This window comes from Nomascus leucogenys, chromosome 4 (genome assembly GCF_006542625.1).
Source record: "Nomascus leucogenys isolate Asia chromosome 4, Asia_NLE_v1, whole genome shotgun sequence".
Taxonomy (NCBI): Eukaryota; Metazoa; Chordata; class Mammalia; order Primates; family Hylobatidae; genus Nomascus; species Nomascus leucogenys.
In genome coordinates this window covers 32,671,209-32,694,788 of record NC_044384.1, presented here as the reverse complement: position 1 = coordinate 32,694,788, position 23,580 = coordinate 32,671,209, and the positions used below count along the sequence as shown (strand labels likewise).

Below are 23,580 nucleotides of genomic sequence, written 5' to 3'. Positions count from 1 at the left end.
ACCATCTGTATATCTTCTTTTGTGAAGTGTCAGTTCATGTGTTTTGCCCATTTTTAAGTGGATTTTTTTTTTTAGTGTTGAATTTTAAGAGGGTTTCTCTGTGTTTGTATATTTTGGATACCAGTCCTTTATCAGATACGTCCTTTGCAACTATTTCTCTCATTCTGAATCACTACTTTTTATGTCATCTATTTTATAGGTTCAAGGATTATATTTTTAAATCTCTTTTTCTTTTGGACTTCTGGGAGCCCTGACTTTTATTTGTTTTAGACTAAATTCAAAGCAACAACTAGCTTTTGAATGGCAGAGAGCAAAATCAATCAAACAAGTAGTACTTACTATGCTCCCTTCACAAACATTTTGAAACACAGGTTGCCTTATTTGTTGTGTTTGCTAGCATGCTGAATAAAGGCTTATCATCTTAAGCAATAAAACTTTCTATTTGAATTCTTTTGGATGGATACGTTTATAAAATAAGTTACTGTTTTACCTGCCTACTTACATTGCAAATATTGAGCATAACTGAACCTCTTCATTATGACTTTAAATCATAAGATAAGAGAATACCCTAAAAAACAAGAATAAGATGCTATGAAAAAAAAAGGAATCAGAGAATAAGAAGAAGCTCCTGGAAATTAAAAATGTTATTATCTAAATAAATTCTGCTAAAAAATAAGGCCAAGGAAATTGCTCAGAATATTGAATAAAAGAGACAAAGGAATGGAACACTGTGGGAAAAAAATCTTTAAAAATCAATTCAGGATATCCCCCATCCAATTAATAGGTATTCATAAAAATAAACCAGAGAAAATATAGTGAAATAATTTACCAAAGAAATAATAAAGAAGTTTTCCAAACATGAGAACATGAGAATTTCTAGCTTGACAATGGCTAGGCAGTGAATGGAAAATGACCTACACCAAAGAAATTGTGTAATTTTAGAACCCTAGGGTTAAAAATGAGATCCTAGGCTGGGGGCGTTGGCTCACGCCTGTAATCCCACCAGTTTGGGAGGCCGAGGCGGGCGGATCCTCAGGCCAGGAGATCGAGACCATCCTAGCTAATACGGTGAAACCCCATCTCTACTAAAAATACAAAAAATTAGCCGGGCGTGGTAGCGGGCATCTGTAGTCGCAGCTACTCGGGAGGCTGAGGGAGGTGAATGGCCTGAACCCGGGAAGCCGAGCTTGCAGTGAGCAGAGATCACGCCACTGCACTCCAGCCTGGGCAACAGAGTGAGACTCCGTCTCAAAAAAAAAAAAAAAAAAAAAAAAAAATGAGATCCTTAAAGCTTCCTGGGAAGAAAAATTACATTACATTCAAAGGATCAGGAATAAGAATGGTAATGTTATACCTTTTCAAGCTATCAAGCTTAAAGTAGAATAAAGACACTTTCAGGGATACAAATTCTCAACATTTATCTCCCATACACCTTTACTCAAGAGAATGTGTGCTATTTTTTTGTTGTTGTTGCTTTGGTAATTTACGAAGAAAAGAGGTTTAATTGACTCATGATTCCACAGGCTGTACTGGAAGCATGGTGGAAAGTGTGCTATTAAAACAAGAGAGGGACCAGAAGAGAAAGATTCAGTTTCTAGGGGATCCAATGCAAGAAAATGTCAAAGGGAAATCCCAGAAAAAGCATCTATTGCAGGTCTTAGAGTCAGTCTCTAGAGTAGAATGGGAGGATAGAGGCTCCAAGAGGGAAGCAAGAGGTGAATGAGTAGAAAGGACACAAAATCTTATGTATTTGATGGCATGGGAAGTGATAGGAGATGTGTTACTGTTTTGATTATTAACAATACGTATGTTGAAAAGTAACCTAATAAAAATGGGGTGGTTATTCATTTAAAAAAAAAATGTACAGAAATGGAAAAGTAACCATGGTATTTTTGGCTCCACAGTGAACAACTTTTATATGCTCCTAATAATGTAATCAGCAAATATTGATCCAACTGTAGGGAAGGATAGTTTGAAAAGGGTGTAAGACAGCTTAGTTCTCATCTGTCTTAAAGGAAGTGAATAGTTAATGCCTGACACACATATCATGAAACAATGATATATTATTTAGAAACATGGAAGTACATATCAGAAGAAACAAAATAATTAAGGTTGTTCCCTCTAGGGCAAGGGTATCCAAACTTTTGCATTCCCTGGGCCACAGTGGAAGAAGAATTCCCTTGGGCCACACATAAAATACACTAACACTAATGATAGCTGATGAGAAAAAAATAAAGCAAAAAAAAATCTCGTAATGTTTTAAGAAAATTTACAAATTTGCGTTGGGCCACATTCAAAGCTATCCTGGGCCACAGACAAAAAAGTAGAGAGGTGGTTGTCAGGGGCTGGGGGCAGGGGAGATGTGGAGTTACTCTTTAATGGGAATGAAGTTTCAATTTGGGAAGATGAAAATTTTCTGGAGATGGATGGTGGTGATGGTTGTACAACAATGTGAATGTATTTAATGACACTGAACTGTACACTTAAAAATGGTTAAAATAATGGCCAGGTGCAGTGGTTCATGCCTGTAATCCCAGCACTTTGAAAGGCCAAAGTAAGAAGATTGCTTGAGGCCAAGAGTTTGAGAACAGCTTGGCCAACATTGTGAGACTCCCATCTCTACACAAAATATAGAAATCAGCCAGATTAGTTTTATCTAGGTGGTAGTGTGCACCTGTAGTCCCAGCTACTGAGGAGACTGAAGCAGAAGGATTACCTGAGCCTGGGGAGGGCAGGGCTGCCATGAGCCCTGATCACACCACTGTGCTCCAGCCTGGGCCACAGAGTGAGACCCTATCTCAAAAAAAATCAAAAAAGAAAAAAAATGGTTAAAATGGTAAATTTTATATTACATATATTTTACCACAATAAAAAAGCAACTTAGAAAAAAATTTAGTAGAATTTGATTTTCAAATATTTATATGCATATTTTAATTTCATTATAACATTAATTTTTAGAAAACTCTGCATGAATGCCTGAAAAGTGTTTTTTGGCTTTTGGTTTGTTTGTTTTTCTTTTCTTTTCTCTTTTTTTTTGAGACAGAGCCTCACTCTGTCACCCAGCTTGGAGTGCAGTGGCAAGATCTTGGCTCACTGCAGCCTCTGCCTTCCAGGTTCAAGTGGTTCTCATGCCTCAGCCTCTCGAGTAGCTGGGATTACAGGTGCCTGCCACCACTGGCTAATTTTTGTAGTTTTTGTAGAGATGGGGTTTTACCATGTTGTCCAGGCTGGTCTCAAACTCCTGTCCTCAAGTCATCCGTCCGCCCTGGTCTCCCAGATTGCTGGGATTACAGATATGAGCCACCGCACCCAGCCACTGAAAAGTGTTTCTATGTATCATGAATGTAAGTGTTTGTGCATAGATTTTGTGATATAATTTAGGCCACACAAAGACCTTTTATGGCTTTTGTCTAGTTCTTACCTGTATTCTCCTTAGATAAAGATAGATAAGTTATTTTCAAATAAGGGAAGTATTACCGAACATGACTATTTTATGAATACATTTTGGGGCAATTTAAGACACCAGATTCCTAAATGTAGCACATTAACACTGTGAATAAATGCACGGATTCATCCAGTTTGAGCAAAGACCTTATCACACAGGAGTTGTCCTTTTATGGCCTCTGCTATTCTCAGTGGCTATTCTGAATGCTTGCCTGTGCAGTCACCCCTGAATGGTTTGTGGGAACTCACCTCTGCATTTAGCAAGGACTGGGTGGGGCTCTGAGTGAACTACAGATATGGTAACAGATAAGTGCCTGTGTTGTCATAGATGATTTCTGGCTCACAGCTGATTATCTTTTTCTAATCACTTTCGTTAACCTCGTCCCAATAGTAGTAGATGTGCATTTGTTTCTTCACGATTATAAGCAATAAAAGGCCGACTGGCTCGGCAGGAAGAAGTCCAAGTGGTAAAGAGCAATCCTAATTAAAATCATTGTCCCTTAAGTTTACAATTGAGAAGGCAGCTGTAAGAAGAAAATAACCATGGAAAACAACTTTATATGTCCTTAGAGACTTCAAATTGCTTTCCAGCCTTTAAGTCATGCTGCTTGGTTTTGACAGGTTACATTTACCTTCCAGGGTTTATTGCTGTAAGAGCAGTGTTATTTTTGATTGTCATCCTACCTAAATTTTCCTCTTTGTTCACAGTGCGAGATGAGAACAGAAGCACGACGAAAAAATCTTCTCATTTTGATTTCGCATTATTTAACACAAGAAGGGTATGTTACATTACAAACATTTATAGAGATGATTCCTCTTTCTCTGCTCTCTACTTTTCCAGATGCTTACCTTTAAATACAATAGACTTTCTTGTTTCGAGCAATTCTATATTTACAGAAAAATCGAGCAGAAAGTACAGAGTTCCGTATGCCCCTTCCCTTTTCCAGTTTCCCCTCCCAGTGACATCTGTATTGATGTGGTTTATTACTAACGTTGATGAGCCAATACATTATTAACTGAAGTCCGCAGTTTACATTAGGGTATACTCTTTGTGTTATATTGTGCTGTGAGTTTTGACAAATGCGTAATGGCCATGTATTTGCCAATATGGTACCATACAGAATTGTTTCGCTGCCCTAAAAATCCCGTGTGCCACCAATTCCTCCTCCTGCCGCAACAACCCAGACATATATACTTGAGACAGTGTCTCATTCTCTTGTCAAGGCTGGAGTGTAATCATGGCTCACTGCAGCCTCTAACCACATCCCCCTGCTCCCAGCCTCTCCAGTAGCTGAGACTGCTGATGTGCACCATCATGCCTGGCTAATTTTTGTATTTTTTGTAGAGACAGGGTCTCACCGTGTTTTCCATGCTGGTCTCAAATTCCTGAGCTCAAATGATCAGCCCACCTCAGCCTCCCAAAGTTCTGGGATTACAGGTGTGAGCCACTGCACCTGGCTTCAGACTTATGCTTTTATTGCCTCATTTACCTAGATATTTTTCACATTAGATACTGAAAACTTTTCAACAGACCTATCCAGTACATAAAGCACTTTTCCTTTCCTCTACACATTCGAAGATAGCACAGAAATGAGGTTTTTCTATAGTCTCACTGCTGGCTATGTACACAAGATAACTTTCTTAATCAGTTTTTCTTTCCTCAAGATAGAGGTATTGCATTTACTTGGACAACCTAAGCCCAGCTCTCTTCTTCCTCGCAATACCCATTCTATAACTGGCAGGATGAGGAAATTTAAAAACTTTTGGGTTTGGCCACCTACCTCATTAAAAACACACAAGCAATTACAGTAAGGGCTGCTGCTATTGTGCTGGATGGTATAAGAGGAAGAGAGCTGCTCCACAAAGTGTTTGAAGGGCACTATCTACTTTATATTTGCTTTTCTTTTCAAATTTCAGCCAGGAAGAAAACATGTAGGATTCAGACTAAGAGCTTACAAACTTTTTTTTTTTTTTTTTTTTTTAACAGATGGGGGTCTCACTCTGTTGCCTGGGCTGCATGATCATAGTTCACTGCAACCTCTAACTCCTGGGCTCAAGGGATTCTCTCACCTCAGCCTCCTGAGTAGCTGGGACTACAGGCACATGCCACCATGTCCAGCTAATATTTAAATTGTTTTTAGAGACAAGATCTTGCTGTTGCTCAGGCTGGTCTTGAACTACTGGCTTCAAGTGATCCTCCTGCCTCAACCTCCCAGTCACTGAGATTAGGGCTTTAAAACTTTTGAGTTAGAGCAGTGGTTCTCAATCAGGGTGATTTTGTCCCTTGGGAGATATTTGGCAATGCTTAGAGGTCTTTTTGGCTGTCACACTGGCATCTAGTGGGTAGAAGCCAAGGATACTGCCAAATGCCATCTGACACACAGGACAGCCCCCATAACAAATAATTATCTGACTTTGAATGTCAACAGTGCCAAGATGGAGAAATCTGGAGTTAGAGCAAGAAAAACCAATCGATTTTTGATATTTTCCCAAAAAGTCTGATAAGCATCTTTTCCTCCATTAAATAAGGGAGCTACTGGAACTAAAAGTCAGTTTTGAGACTCCAGTGACACTAGTCCTGGAGAGGTACAAAGGAAAAAGGTGAGGAGGGCAGGAGGCAGTTGACAAGGAACTAAAAGTTCCCATTGTTTCTCTTACCCATGCCAGCAACCACTGCTTTCAATAAACCTATTGCCCCCTAGAAGGGATGATCATTTTAGAGACTTTGAGGAATTTTTCTCTACATTTTATAGTAGATATTGGGGTATCTATTTTATACTTGAAGAAATTCAGGCTTAGAAGAGTCAAAGATTGTGTCAAGAGGTCACCTGGGTCTCAGTGGGAGAGCTTTCCAGTCCTGTCCAGACCCGAAAGCCTTCCAAGGTCCTTATTTTTCTGCTCCAATGTTGAAGATTTGCTTTTGCTTGAGGATCACGTCAGAAAAATCATAATGTGTGTGGGCCATGTTTTTTAAGGTTTTGTTTTGAATGATGATTTTTTTTTTTTTTTGAGGTGGAGTCTCACTCTGTTACCCAGGCTGAAGTGCTGTGGCACGATCTCAGCTCACTGCAACCTCTGCCTCCCAAGTTCAAATGATTCTCCTGCCTCAGCCTCCCAAGTAGCTGGGATTACAGGCGCCTGCCACCTCACCCGGCTAATTTTTTTAGTAGAGACGTGGCTTCACCATGTTGGCCAGGCTGGTCTCAAACTCCTGACCTCAGGTGATCTGCCCGCCTCAGCCTCCTAAAGTGCTGGGATTACAGGTGTGAGCCACCACATGCGGCCTAGAATGATGATCTTTTAAAGTCTTTTTTTTTTTAATTTCCATGACACAGCCCTTGGAAGATCCTGAGAACATATGCCCCTAAAGTCTTTTAAAGAAAATTAAATCTCTGCAATTGTACTTAAGCATTTTAAAAATTATTTATGTCATTAAAGGATCTGGGGCTCTTGTTTTTTGGGGTTTTTTCCCCCAAATTGCAGATATATGTATTTTGTAGTTTCTTTCAGTACTCTGTACCATCCTGAGTAGCAAACAAATCACTTTGTAGCCAGATTCCTGAGTGGAAATGAGAAATTGAATTCTCTATGGACTTGTAGGTTTATGGAGGAGTTTTGGTTGTGTTTCTTGGTTTTATTTCAGCCAAACATGTCTGCTTTTGATTTTTTTAAAAAAGTAAAAGTCGTCTATATATATGTTCACCTTTTAAATGTAAATGTTTAAAAGTAAGCATTTATATGTTTCCATAACTGACATCTGATGAAGACCTCATTCCCTTCCCCTCTTCTACCCTCCTCTTTTCCCTCTTTTCATACTCTTGTATTGGTTCTAATAAATGGTTGCTTTTCAAAAAAAAATCAGATATATGCATTTAGTAGTCAATTATAACACTGCACCTTTGAACAAACTTTGTTATTGAGTAATCTGATTTATTTTCTCCCCTTGACTGACCATGTAAGCTGCTTAATTGCAAAAAGTAGACTTTCTCATAACACCTTTCTCATAACACCATATCAGAATTTTGAGAATGACTTTTTTCTTATGGTAAATATAATGAATTGCAACATCTTTAACACAAAAATATTTCTTACTCACCTTGAAACACATGATTTTATCAGACACTTCTCTTTCTGGTGTTCGGGAGATAAATTTTATTGAGAAAATAGCTCATTCTTCCCACATCCCCACCACGCACTCCCAGACCGGAGAAATGAGTGCCCCCATCCCATGGTTAGCAAACAGGCAGGCCATCAGTCACTTCTCAACTTAGGCTCAAACTCTGTATCTCCACACAGCAGTGGGGTGAATTGAGCCCCGGAGCAGGGCAGGGCTGACTTTGGTCCTTTCTATGCCTCTGTTGCTCCATCTGGACTATAAGAGCATCCTGAAATTGACAAGCCAGACAGTCTGCATGTGGGTAGTGGGCTGCTCTGCTCTATTCACCAGGCACTTAAGTAAAGTAACCTAAGGGTAGCATATAAGAAAGTGCCAAGTGTTCAATTTATGACAGGGCTGTGGGGCTTGTTGTCATAGGGATGGCTTCCAGGATATGCATATAGACTTAGGAGCCAGACTCTTTTTTTTTTTTTTTTTTGAGACGGAGTCTCACTCTGTCACCCAGGCTGGAGTGCAGTGGCACGATCTTGGCTCATTGCAAGCTCCGCCTCCAGAATGGCTCTCAGGCCATTCTCCTGCCTCAGCCTCCCGAGTAGCTGGGACTACAGGCACCCGCCACAAAGCCGGGCTAATTGTTTTGTATTTTTAGTAGAGACGGGGTTTCACCATGGTCTCGATCTCCTGACCTCCTGATCCACCCACCTCGGCCTCCCAAAGTGCTGGGATTACAGGCGTGAGCCACCACGCCCAGCCCAGACTATTTTCTTTCAAATGTCTGCTCTTCCTTTTGCTAATCTGTGATCTTGGACAAGTTACTTATTCTTTTTATGCTTCAGTTCCCTCGTCTGTAGAATGGAGTAATAGGGTATAGCTAAGTATCAGGTAGATGACATTATTACAAGGATTAAATATGTAACATGCTTAGAATCATGCCTGACAATTACATTTATACTTTTATTATTGATAGGATTTGGGTTTTATTCTCTTAATACCCAACTTGGTTCAGCAAAGGGCTTAAAGAAGCTGGAATGTGGGCTTGGCCCATTTTACATCATCTTTTGATGGAATCTCAGCTCTATCCAAAGAACCCTGAGTTAAAATACCTCAAGGTGCTTTTCTAAGTGTGTGCAACACTTGGAACAGTAGTTAAACAGAATGTTAATAGGTGTTAAAGAGTTTTGTGGTCAGGTAAGCTTGGCAGATATTGGGTTAAACTAAACAAGGTCCCTCATTTCAGGACTTCTCAGACCATCTAATTTACTATGTGCAATGAGAATATCATACTAAAGTCACAGTATTCAAGGTTTTGCAAACCAATTTGGCCAAGGCTTTTCTAGGGTTTTGTTATTGTGGTTGTTGTTTTGGAGACAGGGTCTCACCTATCATCCAGGCTGGAGTGCAGTTGCCCAATCATGGCTCACTGCAGCCTCAAATTCCTGGGTTCAAGTGATCCTCTCACTTCAACCTCCTGTGTAGCTGAAACTACAGGTGTGTTCCACCACACTCAGTTTGTTTATCTATTTATTTACTTATTCATTTATTTTTGTTAAAGATGGAATCTTGCTATGTAGACATAGCTGGCCTTGAACTTGTGGTCTCATGCAATCCTCCCACCTCAGCCTCCCAATTAGCTCAACTGCAGGTGCGTGCCACCATGGCTATTTTTTGTTTTGTTGTTTTGTTTTGTTTTGTTTTTTCGTAGAGATGAGATTTATATGTTGCCCAGGCTGGTCTGGAACTCCTGGGCTCAAGCAACCCACCCACCTTGGTTTCCAGAGTGCTGAGATTACTGGCGTAAGCCACCATGCCTGACCTAAGGAACTCTTTTTTTTTTCCTCAGACCATCTTTAGAGACGAGTTTTCCACAGATAACTTTGAGAATGCTGTCTTCCTAGATAAGTCGACTCTTATAAAACTTAAACTCACCATGCCAGGTCCCAGCACTGTGAACATTGTAATAGAATCTCAGTAAATGTTATTTGCATAGCCACTGAGGAACTTACTAGAATGTAGATGGGTAGAATAATTAGAAACCAAGACAAAGCCATTTTCACAAATTATCCCTGATTTTTTATTACAATGTATTTTTTGTTTCAGAAATTGTATCAGAAAGAAGAATTGTAAAAAGACAAAAATAAAAGTCAGATGTAGTTGTTAAGGCCAAGTAGTTTGCTGCTTACAAAGCATGCATTTTTCCTTTCTGCCACGAGGTGGCTCTTTGTATCGTGAGTCAATGAAAGTCATGAATCAATGAAAGTTCTACTAGAATTGATCATTTTCCTGAAACCTGCTGGGAAAGGGACAAATGAGTGGACTGTCAAAACGAAAATGAACTATAGGTACTTTTAAGGACATATGAGTGTCAGTAAAAGAGATCTGCCTTAATGAAGTTCTACAAATTCAGCAAAGAGGATAGATTACTGTGGATTAAAATAAACAATCGGAAAACTTTGTAGAGAGGGTGACATGAGCTGGACTTAAAAGATGTATAGAATATGAATAGACTGATGTGATGTAAGGCCATTCCTGGCAGAGGCATGGAGGAAGAAGGGGCACAGCCTAAGTGGAACAATTAAGTAAAAAAGAAGACCAGAGTTTGAATGTGTGAGTGAGAATTGGTGACAGCAGACAGTGGAGGGTCATGGATGCTGGTTCTTCTATTAATAGTCCTCCATATCCATCTTCTCAGGCTTGGGTAATTTTAGTAGCCTCCACGTCTCTCTCTTGTGTCTTGTTATTACAGCCCAGTATTGCACACTACTTCCTAAAGTCCCGTCCTGTCGCTCTGTTGGTTAAGAATCTCTAGCGGCTCCTCCTGCCAACCATATCGAATTCAAACCTCATTCAAGCTCAGCTCACTTGAGACCAGACGTTCGGGACCAGCCTGGGCAGCACAGCAAGACCCCGTCTCTACAAAAAATAAAATAAAATAAATAGCTGGGCATGGTGGTGCACGCCTGTAGTCCAAGCTACTTGAAAGGCTGAGGTGGGAGGACTGCTTGAGCCCAGGAGTTCCAGGCTGCAGTGAGCCAAGATTGTGCCACTGCACTCCAGCTTAGGTGACAGAACAAGGCCCTGTCTCTAAAAAGAAAAAAAAAAGATTAAGAAAAAGTTTGTAAAAACAGAGGAAATGTCAGTCATTTTCTCTGAAGGGCAGAATTTTCTTTTGATTTACCAGTATTTTCTAGTTTTTTCTTAAGTGAATATGTATTATTCCATACTAAAGTTATTAATAAAAAACTGATTTAGTTTTTCTCTCTGTAAAATGAGGATTAGGACATAGTATAGAAGCATGGCGAGACATGAAAAAGTATAGAAGCTGATTGACTAGAGTCAACTGACTGTGGTTTGCAGCTTCTTTAAAATTAGCTTAGGAGAGATACATACATTTCAAGGTCATTGAAAATAATCATGGCATCTTCTTTTAAGAAAGTTCAGGCTAGGCATAGTGGCTCACACCTGTAATCCCAACACTTTGGAGGCCAAGAAGCGAATCACTCGCTTGAGGCCAGGAGTTTGAAAGCAGCCTGGGCAACACAAGGAGACCTTGTCTGAAAGAAAGAAAGAGAGAAAGAGAGAAGAGGGCTACTAAAAAAGAAAGTTTTCTCTTTCTACTTTCCTGGATCTAGATTCAAATGAAACAGAAAGAACTCTAACCTGCAGCAGAAATCTGAATCTGGGGTCCTTGGATGAGCTCCTGAAATTATATGCTAATTTGCACATGTGCACACTTTTCAGGAGAAAACTGCTGGTTTTAAAACAAGAACTAAAATTTAAGACCTGGAGAGTCTTTCTTCTTTCAGAGGATTTTGAGACAAAGCCCTTGCTTCTAGTGCTAAGGCCACTTATATTGGACAGTTTTACAACTGAACAAGTTAAAAATGACAGTAAGGAACCAAGATCAAGGTACTACTTTTATACAGAAACACCCTGAAGTGCAATGTGTGACTGATTAAAAAATTACCAGAAACAAATAATACATTCCAAGTGGATGTTATCTTATATGAAAGTTCTTTGATGATCTTGATTGGTATATCTTTGGAGTTTCCTTCAGTGCTCAAGACTTGTTCATTTGAATTACTTCAATGATGGCAAATTTGGGTTGAATTTGGGTTTTATCATTTTGCCAAATGTTACCTAAAATGAATACCTGTGAATAAAGAGGTAACCAAGTTTGGGCAGATACCCATTTTAGGCTGCAAATGAGTAAAGACAAATCACAAGATGTTTCTTGGTTGATTTACTTATTTGACTTTTAAGCACTTCCAGAAACATCCTTAACCATGATGACATCACCAGAATAAGTATGTAACTTTCAAAGGCAACTACTTTGAAAGATAATAGTTAAATATACTTAACAAATATGGGGCTCTTTATACGCAAACCTCCTATGCACATACTAGTTTTCATCTAATGTGCTATATATAGGCTTTTTGTATTGCATCCCTTTAGACTTGTAATGCCTGTTAGCCATTATTCTTTTCACCTCGGTTAATTTCTTCTTTTTATTCTGTGAAACTGCCAGGTATATCGATACAGCAAATGCTTTGGAGCAAGAAACTAAACTGGGGTTACGACGCTTTGAAGTTTGTGACAACATTGATCTTGAAACTATTTTGATGGAATATGAGAGTTATTATTTTGTAAAATTTCAGAAATACCCCAAAATTGTCAAAAAGTCATCAGACACAGGTACATGGCTATTTTCTAGAGATAAGGCTTTATCTCATCTGTAAGATTAGTGTTTCTTTCTCATCTTATTCCCAGATAGATGGAGACCCTCACCCTGTACCAAAAGAGTAGACCAGGAGGACTGTGTAGCCATTCTCATATCCAGCACAGACAACTGAAATATGATTACCTGGACACTGACATCCCTTTAGGGACTTTGGTATTTGTTTGAGAAAATGTGTTTTCAGGCAATGAAAGCAAAACCCCAGTGTATCATAGGTACTTTTCAGATGATTAACATTACTTTAATTTCTTTAGAGATGAAAAGAGCTGTTGGAAGAGGATAAATGACAGAAGACTTTTTTTGTTGTTAGGAGACCTATTATCTGTCTTGAAAATAACTACAAAAATGAGTATTGGGGAAGCTAATAGCTCATGCATAGATAATGAAAAGCTTTTGAAAGCCATCAATCCAGATAATGATCAATATAATACAAAAACCCAGTATACGTTAGCAGTCAACGAGGCTGGCTGGAGGAAAGATCTAAAGTGGGGGCCTTGTGCTTTGTAGTAACATTGACTGAGAAGTCTGTAAGTGGGGGAAGTAATTATAAACCAAGGGAGATCATTGCCCTGTTTACAAGCCACTTGTTAAGCCACAGACTTTAACATTTCATGTAGGGACCGGGAAACCAAGAGGAACATCAATTTAAAATAGCCAGGCCAGATCTCAGAGCTAGAAAAGGTCGAAGAGGTATTTTATCTGAGCTCCCTTCCAATGCAGCATTCAGAGCTTGACTTCCTTGGCAGGTGGTTAGATGTGGGCCTTGAAGAGACAGCCCAGACTCCTAACCACAGGGTGATCAGCACTGTTAGTGACATGAGCTCACTTCCAGATGGCTAGTTCCCATCTAGCATGATACCCAAATTCTCCTATGATGTTGGACACATTGTTTTTATTTTAACTAGAGAGTATGACTTAAGTGTTCCCTGCCAGATTCATGCAATCATCCTGGTGTCCCATGTAATGCAGCAAAATGGTGTCAAGTTCATGAAAGCGTAACGAAATGGTAGCTGTAAAGCTAGCCTATATTGGAGTTGCCACCAGGTCCACAGTCTCTGACATGTTTAATATCTGAGCCCTTTGCAATCTTTCTCTGTGAGGAGATACTAGAGAAGCTTGGGCCTCTTTCTCTTCGCTGGTAATTTCAGTTCTCTCTAGATGAGAATAGCTTAAAGTCTCTAGATTCCAATTGGTTATAGCACAAATTTTAAGAACAATGCAAAAAGGGGAAACATACCTGAAAAAATCACTTTGTCACTCTTAAAATTATTTTCTTTCCCTCCCAATGTCTGTTCTGTCACAGCAGAAAATAATTTACCACAAAGAAGTGGAGGGAAGACCAGAAGGTAAAGTGAATGGTAATTCATCTCAATCAACTCGGCTCGAGGAGCTTGTGGGATCCCTTTCCAGAAGCTTTGCCAACACAGCTCTGTGACTGTCTCCCAGCAATACTGACTGCAGTCATGTGACCTGGCCCAGCCCAGGACTTCTCTCATTACAGCTGCCCCAGATTTGGGCCAATGTCTGTCTACTCTCCTAGCTTTACTGTAAATAAGTGTATCCTGTGATGCTCTGTCTTTCCAGGCCATGTGGTATGAAAAATCTTAACCTCAGAGGTTAAAAGACCCAGGTTCAACTCCTGGCTCTGCTATTTACAAGCATGGAGCAAGTTTCGGACACATAGTGAGTTCCTGGCACACAGTGAGCACCCAAGAAATATTATTTTCCCTCTTTTCGTCATTTAGTTAATTTCAAGCACTCCCAGATCAGATGTCCTGACCTGTCTGAAGATCAACAATGAACCAGGAGGTGTGAGCTCACGCTTCTGGCTTCACCAGTCCTGGCCTTCGGTGACCCATTCTTCTCTTGCTTTTCCCTTCTGTTCACAGCTCATCTTGCATTCCTTTCTCCAGCTTCTCAAGTCCAAATCTCATTTGGGGCTTGTAGCCTCTGATGGGAGCCCCTCTGTCTCTGGACCTTTCTGGGTACACATATTCTCTCACAAGGCCCCCTACTCTTGCCAGTGTCCTTCCCATTCCTCTTGCCCCACTCCCACAGACCCTTCCACTGTCAGAGCTATTCAGAAATACCCAGGGGAACAAGGGTGCTGCTGCCGGCTGCCAGTGAGGGCCAGCTCTGGTGCATCGCGACCTGTGGGCTGTTGCTATTACAGTACAGCCTAAACCTCATGGAAAGACACAGCCATCTAGGCAGTCAACAAAGTGTTTAAAATCTTAAAATGCTCTTGGAAAAAGAAAAGTTAGATTGTAATCACATGCAACTTATTAGGCCCTCAAGAGGTATGGATTCTGTTATGCTCCCGCTACATTCCCTGCTCCTGCGACTCCAGTTCCCTTGTTCCAGCCTCAGAAGGAAGGGCCTAGGACACTTTACAGGGCTGGTGGGCACAGCTTGCAAAAATGGCTGTGGAGCCCACGCATGCTCCACGATCCTACTTGTCATAATACTCGGCCTCAGGCTACCTTTGCTTTGTGCTATTCTGCAGGAAGAGTTTTATTGCTTTGACAAAAGTGTTATTCTTTTATTTATAGTTTCCACAAAGCTAGTCAGACTCTGGGTAATAAATGATAACTGCTTGTGCATAGAAATTGTGAGGAGCATTTGCAGCCAGCTTCAGAAGGCTTTTGGATTCTGATTATTTTTCTGGAAACTTCTCAGCATTCTTCCCTGGCAAATGCTCTGTGAGTGAATGGTGTCAGAGTGCTTTGTTCCCTTTAGGGAAGGAGCACGGTGGCACATTTGACAGTGTGGGGGGTCCTCAGCTCTTCTCTGAGTAGACGTTTGTATGTGGCAAGTGTAAAAGTTGAATAGCAAATGGTTAGAATCAGGAGGAATAACAGGAAAGTAATGAATGGTGTTTCTGTGGACAATTTATACTCAAATATAGTTACTGAAATGAGACATGTCATGAGACTGGCTATTAGCAAATCAAAGTGTCTTTTCCTAATCTTGGAAAAGATTTATAATCCCCACTTAAAGATTTGCTGATGAACCAAAGGAGGAAAGGTTATCTAATGTGATGGATGACAGAACTGGGATCCCAAAAGGTCTTGGCAATTCCGGAGATGGGTTCAAAGTAACAAGATGAAATTTAATAAAATAAAGTTTAAGCTCTAACAAGAGTTACAACAAATAGCTCCTCCATTACAAAATCAGAGACCTGGAAATCTCAGTTTACCTGGGCCAACAGTGTGACATGAGTGCTACTGTGGTCCCAGCCCCATCAATAGAAACACAGTGTCCAAAAAGTAGGAGGTCACAATATTCTGGAAGGTGACCAGTATGAGGAAGAATCTGGGTGCCAGGTAACTTTAGAAATGACTAGAGCAACTGCAGATGTTGAGCTTGAACAGATGGTTGGTGGAGGGGCGCTCCTTAGAACATTGCAGGAACAGGTTTCAGTTCACCCTCTAAAGGGCGATTGGGACTTTTCTGCCAAATTCCACAGGGTGCACCTAGGACTAATGGTTAAAGTCAAAGCAGAGTGAATTTGGTTCCATGTTCAGAAGAATTTTACAATCCTCAGAGCCAATTGAAAATGAATTGCGTTGCTTTGTACATTAGTGTTCTTGTATTTTGGTCGTGTTAAAGCAGATCTTGGGGATCAGTTGCATCCAATGGGAAATCAAAGTGGGAAAATAGAATCCCTGTTTCCTGACAGCTCCACAAGGATGGTGAGGCAAGTTTAAATATAGACACACACACACAAACACATAAACACACACATACACTTCCACACACACATATATATAACTTCTCTTAAGTCAACACTATTAAGTTTGCATTTGTAAAATGCTTGGTTTTCATTTCATAGATATTTTATTTTTGTGCCAGCAAAAGGGTGGAGAAAGACATTCTTATTCCTAGTTTAAAGATAGAAAAAAAACCCCCAAGAACTGTTAGTGTCCACTTCTCATGACGCTCTCCCCAGTGAGACCAACACTCACAGATGTGTCACCATGTGGACATTGGTGGTATTGTTGACATGGGTGGTCTTGCTGGCCAAATAGCTGTGCATTTATATTAGACATGAACATTTATTATTCCCATAAAGAAAGCAAGTTGAAATAGCAGCTCTCTGAGATCACTCTGAACATGGGGAGACTTGCTTCTAACGAACCTTCTGCAAATGCATCTCACATATAGGGACAAAAGGGCTAAGAGAACTAAGCAACAATGTGGGAGGTCATGTTCTGCCCCCACAAGCTAGTCCTGTTTCTCTCTGGATGGCATCTTCTACAGAAAAATATGGATATTCCAATACTGGATTTTATATTTAATTATGAGGATGTAGTGAAAAAAGTGATTTGATCTTTCTATGGATATATCACATATATACAGTCATACCACATGTATAACTATGTATACAGTAAATGCATATACTCTTGTAACCACAGTTACAGCCACTGGCAAGCTACCTTTTCCCCTTCTCAGTCAAATTCTCCCCATCTCCATCAGAGTTAGCTACTCTTCTGACTTCCAGCCCCATCAGTTTGTTTTGTCCGAAGTAAATAATTGTTGATGAAAATTTATTTGGCAAATATGATTGGTCTGGGACAACATTGATAAGGGGAGGTTTGTTTTCCTTCCACAATCCCCTTTTGATGTTTATTACTCATAACATGCTGAGAGGTATTTTAAGTAGGCAGGGTACATCCAGGACGCTAGATTAAAACCATGGGCCTATCCCTGGATTTCCTACTGTTTCTTAGTTTGAATGGGAGGACTCCTTCTCTCACATACCTTTCTCCTGGTCTAATGCTCCTTTTAAGGAAGGTGGAAGGAACAATGGAAGAATGCTTGTAAAGTAATGTGTTCTTAAGAACTGAAGCTATTTGCAGAAGGGCGGAAGTTATGTGGTGTGAAAGGCAAATGAAGAGGGTGAGTTGGGGGGCTCCAGGAGGCAATCTTAGAAGAACCCAATGAGTAGCCTGGAGGGTGTTAGGTCCAGGATGAACCTGGTGGGTGGATCACATATAGTGGCCACCTGCATATCTTTCAATAGCTTTCTTAAATGTGCTATTCTTAAGAATAGTTGTTTAACTACCTCAAATTAAGTGGCTAGAATAATTTCTTCCAAGGTCTTTGTTCCCTCCCTTAGGGTGATGAACAACAGTTGCCAAAATCTTCCCAAGATCAATCAGCAGAGGCCCCAGTCCAAAACCACAGTGGGGAAGACAGGGGACACCAAATCTCTCAATAAGGAGCATCCTAATCAGGTCAGGATGGCTTGGCTTGACTTTGTGAACAGCACACTTGGCTGAAAAATAGCCTTATGAAAAAGGTCACATTTATTTATTTTTTGAGGACCTACACTTTTAAAATTGGTGTGTGATCTAATTGAATTATAGGTTTTCTTCCAGTACACTGGACTGAAACCATGGACACATCCCTAGATTTCCTAATGTTTCTTAACTTGAGTAGGAGGACTTTTTTCTCCTCCAAGTTTTTCCCTTGGTCTGGGTGCTGGGTGATCGGCCAGGGTGGGGCCAGGGCCCAGTCAGAGCAGGAGGGCCTGGTTGCTGTGGAGCTTGATCCTCCCTTGAGGTAACTGTTACCTGAGGTAACTGAGCTAACCAAGATGGCAGGTCTTCCCGTCCCAGAGCACATTGCTAGGTTCCTAAGTGTAGGCCAAGCATAGCCTACACTACACTTCAGGTGTGGCTGGGTCTCAAGGTCTCCTGTTGGGCTTCTCCAAATTGCACATGGTCAGCCCTCACCCCAGACCTTCACGCTGGACTTCCTGGGGGCCACGAAGGGCAGCAAGGAGAGAATCCAGCAGGTGAGTGAAGTCCATGGCTCCTGACTCAGGAGACTCATGTCCAGAACCTTCTTAGTTAGGACAAAACATCCCAGGTTTCAAAGGAAAGAGGACCAATGGAAACTGAGAAAACGAATTAAAAAAATTAATGTCAAATAATGGAAAGGTATAATCACAATATCCGATTGGTCCAAAGGATTCTCTCCCCCTCAAGGAGGTCCTACGGTTCTGGCCGCTGCAGCCTGACTCAGGTGGAAGAGAGGTGAAGGTGGGGGCAGGATGAGTCCCATGGGAGGCTAGTTGACTCTGCCGTATCTCCAAACTGAGCGACTCCCGGCCAAAAACACCCCTGATCACAGGAGAAAAGACGAGCCAGTGAATGGGGATGGGTTGAGGCACAACTGTTTCCTCCATTGGAAAAGCTGCTTGGGGCTCATGGCCTGGCATCCTCTCAGTCTTCCAGGGACAACTCTTTTCACATAGTGCAGGCAGACAGCTAACTCATCTTCCTGGGTCTGCACAAAAGTGGCTGAGCTACATGTATGTGCACATCACGTTTACAGAATTGCTGTCCAGCATTGGACTTTGCATGATAGAGTAGGCAGGTACAGCCAGCATCTCTCCATGGCTGCTTACAGCCGATGTGTCCTTGTCTCTCTTTCTTCAGGAGGTAGTTGATAACACTCGCCTGGAGAGTGCCAACTTCGGCCTAAATATATCAAGAATCCGTAAAGACAGTGGAGAGGAAAATGCCCACCCACGAAGAGTAAGTGAAACTCATGAACCTAACACTGAAAGGGGTAATTTCTTTGTCCTTTTAAACATGAAAACAAAAAACATTATTTTTGTCAAACAGGAAAGTTAAGATGTGATTTTTGAAGGTTGGCTGTGAGGCAAATGGAGAAGAGGGTCAGAAAATGGGTTCTTTGGAATCTCCTTTCTGAATGAATGGGCTGGCATAAACTGCCCCATCTCTAAGGAACTCAGTTTCCACATTTGTAAATTGAGGGGCTTGGAAGAGATTGTCTTTAGTGTTCCCATCAGCTTAAAAATTCTGTAATAACAATGACAAACATTGGCATGATCATCCTGCATCGTTCTCATCATTTTTTGGTTTTTTTTTTTTTTTAAGAGACAGGGTCTTGCTCTGTCACCCAGGCTGAAGTACAATGGTGCAATCATGGCTCACTGCAGCCTCAAACTCCTGGGCTCAAAGAATACTCTTGCCTCAGCTTCCCAAGTAGCTAGGACTACAGGCATGCACCACAACATCCAGCTAATTTTTTTCATTTCTCTAGAGATGGGGTCTCACTATGTTGCCCAGGCTGGTTTCAAACTTCTAGCCTCAAGCAATCCTCCTGTCTGGGCTTCCCAAAGTGCTAGGACATCTGCGTTATTTAGTGAGTTGGAAACACATACTCATTCTGCTCTGTCCTGTCAGTGGCATTTGATTAATGGTGTCACCTTTCTCCTTGGAGGGATGGCTCCTGGTCTAAATGAATTTCATGTGGACCATGAAACCTCAGTTGACATAGGGTTGATTTTGTCCTTGATAGATATTTCTACCTTTTTCATAACGAATCTCATGTCTAGATTTCTAAATAATAATGTCTTAAGCAGAAAAGACCCAGATAGGGTGGACGTAGTCAAAAGGTAGATTAAAACATGTAATTTGGAAATGAACTGCACCATATTGCTCTTGGTCATACTCTCCAAGGTTGTAGTTCTTTAAGCTTCTTCTTTCTTTCTTCAGCCAAGTGCTCAAACCTCTGGAATGCTGACTTAGTTCTGGCCAGCTCTTAGAAAAACTGAACTCTGTGTGTGTGAATTTGGAGGGGTGACTGGAGCATCTCCCTGAAAATCAAGAGCAGTGACCTCACTGGCCTGAACTGATTCCCTTTAAGGGCCTCACTTGCGTGGTAATTGCTGAAGATGATACCATGGGAATCAACACCTCCCTTGGAAAAATGTCTCCTTGTTCACCTTCACTGCTTCTATTGTGTTTTCAGTCATCTTTGCCTAGCTATTTTGTGGCATTAGTTTCTCTTGTGAATGCTTCACATTGAAATGAATGGATGTTTTTGATTGGGTCACAAGGAAGGGACCATTTAACCCAGCACTTAACCTTTGAAGTAGTCTGACTATAAATCCTCTTACCAGCAGAAATGTCCTCAAGGGCACAATGTAGATGGCTTTCTCCCTAGCATTTCATATGTCCATAAGTTGTATGAGGGTATATGGCCTGGGGCCAATCTCAGAAAACCCCAGGTCTGTAATTTCTATGTTAGTACCTGTGTTTGTCTGTTTTGCATTGCTATAAAGGGATACCTGAGGCTGAGTAGTTTATAAAGAAAAGAGATTTATTTGACTCATAGTTCTATATGGCACTGGGATCTGCTCAGCTTCTGGTGGGGCCTCAGGAAGCTTTTACTCATGGTGGAAGGCAAGGGGACCTGGCATGTCACATGGCAAGAGAGGGAACAAGAAGGGAGGGAGATGACCGGCTCTTATAAACAACCACGTCCCTCGTGAACTAACAGAGTGAGAACTCACTCGTTACAGTGGTGAGAGCACCAAGCCTTTCATGAGAGTTCCTCCCCAATGACCCAAACACCTCCCACCAGGCCCACCTCCAACACTGGGGATCACATTTCAATATGAGATTTGGAGGGGGCACACATCCTTACTACATCAGAATCCAAGCTTTAGGACACCCTCCCTGCAAATTTAGTAGTTATGTTGTTCTTGAGGGCATAGGCTTCAGAGTCAACCTGTCTAGATTCAAAACCTGGCTCAGATGCTCCCCCACTATGTAACTTTGGGCAAGTTGTTTTATAATTTCTCCAAGCCTCATTTCTCTCATCTGTAAAATGGAAATAATCATAGTGTCTACTTTAAGCCTCATGATGAAACGAGAGCCTTGGTGCAGTGCCTAGCACATAATAAACACTCCATAAATGTTAACTATTATTTTGTGTGTGTGTGTGTGTGTGTGTGTGTGTGTGTGTGTGTGCATCCTTGCTTTTTCCTTCTTACCTCTAAGGGGGACAGGGTGACATTGGAAGGATCATGGGTTGGGAGAGAGATTAAGTGGGTTTGAATTCTGGCCTTAAGCCATTTATTAGCTGTGTGGCCCTGGGCAAATTACTTAACCTCTCTGGACTTACTCCCACATCTATGAAGCCAGGATGTCAATCCTGACTAACAGAAGTGTTATAAGAATTAGAAGCAGGCTGGGTATGCTGGCTCACACCTATAATCCCAGCCCTTTGGGAGGCTAAGGTGGGAGGATAACTTGAGGTCAGGAGTTGGGAGACCAGCCTGAGCAACATAACGAGACTCCACTTCTACAAAAATTTTTTTAAATTAGCCGAGAGTAGTGGCGCACACCTGTAGTCCCAGCTCTTTAGGAGGCTGAGGTGGGAGGATCCCTTGAGCCCAGAAGTTTAAGGCTGCTGTGAGCTAAGATTATGCCACTGCATGACAGAGTGAGATCCTGCCTGTCTCTTAAAGAAAAAAAAGAAAAAAAAGGATTAGAAATAATCCTCACAGGATATGGAGAAAAGGGAACTCATACATTGTTGGTGGAAATTAAATTAATTACACTTATACCCAATAAATTTATACAAATTATATACAAAAATAACAAAAAAGAAATAGTTCTCACAAAGAACCTTGCACAATTATTTTGTACCCAGCACTCTATTGAGTGGTGAACGTGTATCACAATCCATAGACAGGAACTCTCATTACTGGTGTGCCAATGAGTTCTTTCTTTGTAATATTTTAAAAGGATAAGACCATACAGGTGTAGTCAACATATAAGGGAGGAAGCAGACGGTCTGTGTCAGGAACTGAGAAATACTCATGAGTTTTTATTCAAATCCACTTCATTCTGGAAAATGTACTTACAATTTTTTAAGGTGCTCCAACTTGAGGAAATCATCATGTTTAATACTAGTGCTGGTTCTTTTTAAAGCTTAACTTGAAGTTTGCCCTATATACCAGGGTCTATAAATGTGTCTTGGTTTAATGAAACTGAGTTATTAAGAAGAGTCTTCTCTTATGTTCTCATGGCATAAATAACCATTCCTTCCTTTCAGGGCCAAAGCATTGACTTCCGAGGGCTGCTCACAGATGCCATCAAGGGAACAACCAGTGAACTTGCCTTGAACACCTTCGACCGTAATCCAGACCCCTCAGTAAGTGGCGAAGAAGTGACACATTCATCTTTCAAACTGCCAACATCCAGATGAACTCTGGAAATATAATTTTGAGTACAGTGAAACCTTGAGATCAAGTCAAAGGCCGGAGCCACCTGCCATCGTTTGTTTCACCGAGACCTGTGCATGCCCGGGGTTTCTTCCTAAATTATGAAGCAATATTGTAATGTGAGCCTTTCCGCTCCTCTCACCAGGAACGACTGTTGAAACCTCTGAGTGCATTTATTGGCATGAACAGTGAGATGCGAGAATTGGCAGCGGTGGTGAGCCGGGTAAGATCTGATATTCAATTCACAAATTTACGGAGGCGGGCTGGGGCTTCTGGAGCTTTGTGGGCTGCTTCTTTTATTAATAACAATAAATATGATCATTTATTTATAAAGTGCCCCCACTTGCAAAGGCACTCATATTGTTTAGAGGCACAATAATGCATGATAAATAAATTATAGGATCATAAAATTACAATATAAAAAGCCCACCATCTCATGATAGAGGCCAAGAAACCGAGAAAGAAAAAGACTTAGGAATGAAGGGACAGGTGAAAGGTTTTACAGCAGAGCCAAGAGTCAAGGAAAGAAAGCCTCTTAAAGAAGAAAAGAGTATGTCTGCATCTGGTTTAAAAAGTCAGAGCCTAGAAATAGAGACGTCGGGAGTCTGATGATATCATCATTGAAAATCTCCATGAAAAACACAATTAGCAGGAAAGACTACCATCCAGATTATGGACTTTCCCAGCTTGCACTGTGGAACCAGAAGGCAGTGAAGAATAGGCTTTGGAATTAGCCGACCTGCCTTTGATTTCTAGATCCTTCTCTTGCTAGCTGTGTGACTTTGGGCAAGTTCCTGGGAAATAAAATAGATTCCTGAGTTATAGGATATTTTTCTAATTTCTATTGCTTCATATTTAATTGAAGACTGAAACCTAGGCAGGCTCAGAGGGGGGTTTAAAATGATCCCCAAAATTCACAGCTCTTCTGAGAAGCTAAGGGCTCCTGAGCTGTCTCTATTCAGCTCAGCAGTTGTTTCTTGTATGCCTCTTATGTGTCAGGTGTGTGCTGCGGACTGGAGACACAAAGATGAACGAGTCAGAGCATAGTCCTTGCCCTCAAGAGTTTCTCATCCCAGGGGCAAGGTGCACTTTGAGAACATGAAGGAGGGAGGAGTGGGGAAAGTGTTAGGAAAGAAGATAGGAAATCGCTAAGGGAAAAAGTGGAAGAGGGAGGCTAGGAGCTGTTCTGGGCATAGGCACATCCATGAGAGATTGCAGTTTGTGCACATT

At 41.1% G+C, this 23,580-nt stretch overlaps 1 protein-coding gene and 1 long non-coding RNA gene across 3 annotated transcripts in view; one reads left to right on the top strand and one right to left on the bottom strand.

The window, feature by feature from the left end:
• KATNAL2 (katanin catalytic subunit A1 like 2) overlaps positions 1-23,580 on the top strand; it is a 219,792-nt gene that overhangs the window by 159,651 nt on the left and 36,561 nt on the right. The window contains exons 3-9 of one of the 2 annotated variants that reach the window (XM_030810487.1): positions 4,153-4,223; positions 12,087-12,253; positions 13,603-13,642; positions 17,419-17,536; positions 18,746-18,844; positions 22,182-22,280; positions 22,496-22,573. In XM_030810487.1, the coding sequence (XP_030666347.1) occupies positions 4,153-4,223; positions 12,087-12,253; positions 13,603-13,642; positions 17,419-17,536; positions 18,746-18,844; positions 22,182-22,280; positions 22,496-22,573 (672 nt within the window). Of the gene's footprint in view, positions 1-4,152; positions 4,224-12,086; positions 12,254-13,599; positions 13,643-17,418; positions 17,537-18,745; positions 18,845-22,181; positions 22,281-22,495; positions 22,574-23,580 lie in introns of both variants that reach the window. The other variant, XM_012506288.2, reaches the window with a different exon arrangement.
• The window catches only part of LOC115834743, a 47,768-nt gene continuing 35,269 nt past the window's right edge, over positions 11,082-23,580 (bottom strand). The window contains exon 7 of the long non-coding RNA XR_004029631.1: positions 11,082-11,112. This is a non-coding gene — a long non-coding RNA (uncharacterized LOC115834743). The remainder of the gene's footprint in view (positions 11,113-23,580) is intronic.